Source organism: Calidris pugnax, unplaced genomic scaffold (assembly GCF_001431845.1).
Source record: "Calidris pugnax isolate Ruff unplaced genomic scaffold, ASM143184v1 scaffold273, whole genome shotgun sequence".
In the NCBI taxonomy this organism is placed as follows: Eukaryota; Metazoa; Chordata; class Aves; order Charadriiformes; family Scolopacidae; genus Calidris; species Calidris pugnax.
Window position 1 is genome coordinate 15,203,346 of NW_015094508.1, and position 5,382 is coordinate 15,208,727.

The 5,382-nt window shown below is 45.4% G+C and overlaps 1 protein-coding gene across 1 annotated transcript in view; it reads left to right on the forward strand.

Moving 5' to 3' along the window:
• RPL37 (ribosomal protein L37) overlaps nucleotides 1-3,051 on the forward strand; it is a 3,210-nt gene extending 159 nt beyond the window's left edge. Inside the window, exons 2-4 of the mRNA XM_014965136.1 lie at nucleotides 550-685; nucleotides 944-1,028; nucleotides 2,941-3,051. Of these exons, the coding sequence (XP_014820622.1) occupies nucleotides 550-685; nucleotides 944-1,028; nucleotides 2,941-3,010 (291 nt within the window). The 3' untranslated portion in view covers nucleotides 3,011-3,051. The remainder of the gene's footprint in view (nucleotides 1-549; nucleotides 686-943; nucleotides 1,029-2,940) is intronic.
• Nucleotides 3,052-5,382: the final 2,331 nt, after the last annotated feature.

Here is a 5,382-nt window from a genome sequence, read left to right on the forward strand (position 1 = left end):
GGCCTTGAGGGCCTGGCGGCGGCGGGAGTCGCTGCAGGCGCGGGCGGGGGAAGCGGGGTTTCTCGGCCCGCGCGGGGAGGCCGCGCTGAGGCGCAGGGCCGTGCTGCCGCCCGAGCTTCTCCGGGGGCTCCTCCGTTCGTGCTTGGGCCGGGGCTCCTCCCGCGGCCGAGGCAGCCGTGCGGGTGGCGTAGCGAGAGGGGTTTCGGCGGCCGGGGTTTCCTGTGGTGAGTGCGGGGCTGGCCTGCGTGAGGAAAGTAGCCTTCAGGGGAGAGCGGCTCGCTGTTCCCGGCCGTGCGTGCGGGGGAGAGGAGCAGGGACCTGCAGATAAAGCGCGCCCTGTGAGTGTGCCGCGAGGGCCTTCCGTAAGGAAACGGTCTCTGGAAATGGAGGCTCCCCGCAGGCGAAACGCGGTGTTTCTGCCTGCTTCCGACGTGTGTTTGTTCGACTTAAAGGACTTGCGTTATTTTAGAGGAGCTTGTTCTCTTTAGTTGCGTGATTTGCAAGCGCTGCCGGTGTTTCCAACACGCCGTGTCTTGAAATGCTTTTCAGACGAAGGGAACATCGTCGTTCGGTAAGCGGAGGAATAAGACGCACACCTTGTGCCGTCGGTGCGGGTCCAAGGCCTACCACCTGCAGAAGTCAACCTGTGGGAAATGTGGTTACCCTGCCAAGCGTAAGAGAAAGTGTAAGTAACACACTTGCAACTGACTTGAGTTTAAAAAAAAACGTGGTTCTTTATCTTCAGTAGTATGACTTTTTTTTTTCTAGCCAAGGAAGAATATTGTGTTGCCTTGCAGTGTTTGTGGAGTTTTTTCCAAATTGATGCTGTTTTGACTGTATTTTAGCTAATATGCACTGTTACTACATAGCAATTGATTTAATTTATAATTATTTTGGTTTTTTGCTGCTATCAGATTGAATAATTTTGCCCTATATGTTTTAGATAACTGGAGTGCAAAGGCTAAAAGACGCAACACCACTGGTACTGGTCGCATGAGGCACCTGAAGAAGGTCTACCGCCGTTTCAGGTATGACATCTTATTACAAGCTTGTGTGGTGTGGAATCCTGCATACATATCACTTAATTATAAAACTCATCGTTAAAAGCTATTATTTTTATTTATATCATAGAATGGTTTAGGTTGGAAAGAGACTTTAAAGATCATGAAGTTCCAACCCCACTGCCGTGGGCAGGGACACCTCCCACCAGACCAGGTTGCTCCAAGCCCCATCCAGCCTGGCCTTGAACACTTCCAGGGATGGTGCTTCCGCAGCTTCCCTGGGCAACCTGTTCCAGCATCTCACCATGCTCACAGTAAAGAATTTCTTCCTCATATCTAATAGAAAGCTCAGTTTAAGAATTTCAATTTCAAAGCATTACCCATCATCCCAGCACTACACTCCCCAGATAAAGAGTCCCTAACCATCTCTCCTCTAGGCCTGGTTTAGATACTGGAAAGCGGCTACAAGGTCTCCCTGGAGCCTTCTCCGGGTGGAACAACCCCAAGTCTCTGAGCCTGTCCTCATAGGGAGGTGCTCTGGCTGTCTGATCCTCTTTGTGGTCCTCAGCTGGTCCTGTTCCAACAGGTCCATATTCTTATGTTGGGGGCTCCAGAGCTGGGTGCAGTACTCCAGGTGGAGTCCCACCAGAGTGGGGTAGAATCACCTCTCAACCTGCTGGCCATGCTTCTTTTTGTGCAGCCCAGTACACTTAGTACACCTAAGTAGTATGGCTTTTCTTAAATACGTAACAAAATAGATTGTGCCTTACACAATTGGTTGCATATTTCTTTGAGGATAAAAAACTCATTCACTGTTAAAACATGGGGTGTATAACAAGCTCTGACATTTCTATTAAGTGTAGATAGTACAAACTACAGAGGTTATTGTAATAAAAAGCCCACACTTTAAAAGATATGCTTTGTATAGTATTGCCTCTATTTGTCAGTCAGTTAAATTGCTGGTGGCACTGAAGTGTAGGATTTTGCAAGTGACAAGTCTTGAAATACATTCCAATTCCCATTTTTCCTACAAAGAAAAAAAAGTTTAGGAGTGGAATAACTTCAGTAGTCACTTTCTTGGGAGTTAGCCAACAGTAGGTAGGTATAATATCAGGTTCTGAGTGACAGGTTTCTGAAACTTGTTACAGAGCTTTGAGTTGTACTTATGAGGTAATGATGGGGATATTGTACTGCTAAACTTGATAAGATTTTCTTTTGTATGACCTCCATGTTCCAAAACTGAGCTTTATAGCTTCTGGCCTAATGAGCAAGATGGGTGGATGCAAAATAAGTAATTCAAGAGTCTTGTGAAAATGTAGTTTGGATTTAGTGAAAAGTAGGAGTCTCTTAGGTCCCAGACCTGGGTGTAGTTGAGGGATCCATTCATCCGTTCTGGCGAGCACAGTCTTTCCCAGCAGCATCCAGAAAATACCTTGCAGTCTGCAGCTGTAGCCTGCTTTCCGCTGGGCGTTGCTGAAGGAGAAATGTCATATCTGTTTGGAGTTTGGGGTGACTCTTCTTGTGTCATACCTGTCGTAGCATCTGGTTGGAGGCATAGAGGGTTTAGGTTAGAAATTGACTTGCACTTCCAAAATGAATGCTGAGTTGCTGAGTAGGAGCATAAAAAGTATGGTGTGCCTTCAGCAGGTGTGCTGTATTTGATGCAGTGTTCACTCAGTTACTGAGATCTTCTGTTTGAAAAAGATAAATTTACTTCTGCAGAGGAGAGCAAAAACCATACTGCTTATTCCAAACACTTGTTAGTAAGATATTTCTTACAAAAATGTCTGAACATATGAACTCTATGGTGATTTCAGTGCAATGCTGAGATAAGCTGAAAAAAGATGGTGAGTTTGATCTAAAACATTACCTGTCAGAAAAATAAACTGTAGCAGGAATCGTACTTTCGGGAAAGTGGTAACCATATTTCTGCTTGTAGGAATGGATTCCGTGAGGGAACTACACCGAAGCCCAAGAGAGCAGCTGTTGCAGCCTCCAGTTCATCGTAAAGACTCATCTGTTTGTTAAAATAAATGGTCTTATACAGAAATCTGTCAGCTTTCATATGTTTTAATTCAGTGAGATCCAGCATTCCTGAAAATACATATATTTCCACACACAGTTTCTTGATGGTATGCATTGAAGCAATTCATGAAAAACAGTCCTTTATTTGGCTTTTTGTTTTATAGCAGCTCTGCCTTGAAAAGGACTGTTAATTTCTGTGCTGAACTTAAAAGAGAGGCTTGTAAGTGTTGTTCGAAAGAACTGGGCTGGAAGAGCAGGGGAATGTTGGTGCTGGGCGCTTGCCCTGCTTGCCTCCGAGCTCTGTTGTGCCCTAGCATGGAGAGTGGGAATTTATCTCAATTAAGTAATAATGGCTCTGTGTGCTGCTCTGGGAGGCAGTAGGTAGAGAGGGGTTTCCAGTCACAGCCATTTTTCACTGCTTTACAGCTCTGAAAGGCCTGCAAAGTATTGCTTATTCAGTGGGTCATTGCTTCTGGGGCAAGAAGAGACTCCCAAGTCTGGAGCACGCATACTGCCAGATACAGAGCGTTTGAAGGTCTGCTGTAGGTGGGACAGAAGTTGTGCAAATGGTGTGGGGAAGTTGGTGTAGGAAGCTGATGCTACCTGTTGGCTCCTCAGCATGAATTATGTGCCTGAAAAATGAGCACTTGTATAATACAACATACCAAGGTAGCTGATGAAAACTTGCAGTGGCTTTCAGTATCTTCATTTCAGGGGGAATTTTACCTACAGCAAGAATGAATTTTATGGATGAGAAATCTGACAGCCACTGTGTTTTCAACTGTTTTAATGTTCTTAGTAAGCAACAGGAAATCAGTTAATTTGGGTTTATGTTAGACCTATTAAAAAAACCAACTTGGGTAGCTCATGTGTCAGTCATAGTAGTCATAGTTGGACTAAAAGCTTTACTGGATATAGATCCTGAAGCAGTGCAGCTCTTCTAGTGTTTTCTTAAACGTTGAAAGCTGTACTGCCTCACTGCTTTTCAGTATATAAATAATCTTACCTTGAGATCTTGTTACAAGCATCTTAACTTGAGAGTTACCAGTTGGAATTGAACCTCTGCAGTGTTTGCTGGCAGTTTAGATCAGCCCCTCTGTAGAACTGCTGCAGTACTCGGTCTGTAAGGTTTGAATTTTGCATCCTTCAGACTGATATATAGGGCACAGGTAGATGGTATGGCCTAAATTACATCAGGAACTGTTCCATTTCGTACTATTCAGTGTAGCAAGTCTCCACTTCTTGTACGAAAGTGCATCAGGGGAAGGCTTGTCAAAGGCAGAGAGGTGTTCTGGTGACTGCAGTGGCATGTCTAGCTCCGAAACTGTAACGGCGTGCCAGAGTACAAACAGGAAAGGATCCTTGTCAGATGGACTTGAGGGTCAGAGCTTTTTTTTTCACTCTCAAACTTGTAAGCAGGAATTCTGCTTATTGTCGTGGAGCAGTACTTTCAGTACTATGCATCTGAAAGGATGACAAGTGCGGCGGTGTGCTCTCCCTGTTTTTCCCCCTATTCTCCCCCTCCCTGGCTCCTGCTTGGGCCATGGCCATCACAACATCAGTTGCGGTAAGTTGCACCTGGACTTTGGGGGATGGCTGGCAACACAGCCAAAACACTGTCTGGAGCGGGGACCTAGACATTTTGTTCCTGTGAGAATATGACTATAGGTCAATTATCTTACTGTATAAATACTGGACAGCCCAAGAGCCCCTTTGAGCTTTGAGTTCTTGGTAAGTGACTAATAGCATGCTAAATTTTGAAAGCTAAGTAATGTAAAGAGTTGATTGTCCATATATATTCATTTAGACAAACTGTTTACCAAGTCTGGGACTAGGATTGGATCCAGCTGCACCCAGACTCCTCTCCGAGAAGGAGTTTAGAGACCAAGGGTGTCCTTTCTGAACCTCGTTACTCAATGGGAGGGTCTCCCTGACAGTTTGTCTGACCCTGTCCCCTATGCAGTAAATAATCAAGTGTACCTTGCCATTGAATCTCCTAAAACACAGTCATATTTACTACTGATTTTGTTAAATCACTGTTAAATCAATGCAAGAGCTGTGGGGGGGGGGGAAGAGAGGGGAAAACAGGGAGAGCACACCACCACAGGGGTATTTCCTGAAGTAAACACGCTAAGGCATCAGTCCTTGGTACGGGTTATGGGCGTGTAAGGAAACGGTGGGCGTCCCAGCAGGAAAAGGGGCAGAAAGCAGCACGGGTGGGGGCAGCAAGGCCACCCGCCTCGTTAGTAATCCCGAGACTTTTTCTGTGGTTTTCATGCTCTTTATTTTCTTTTGGTGTGATTTTTTATTCTAATTAGACGCAGGGGAACTGGGATGTCTTTGGGAACTTCTGTTG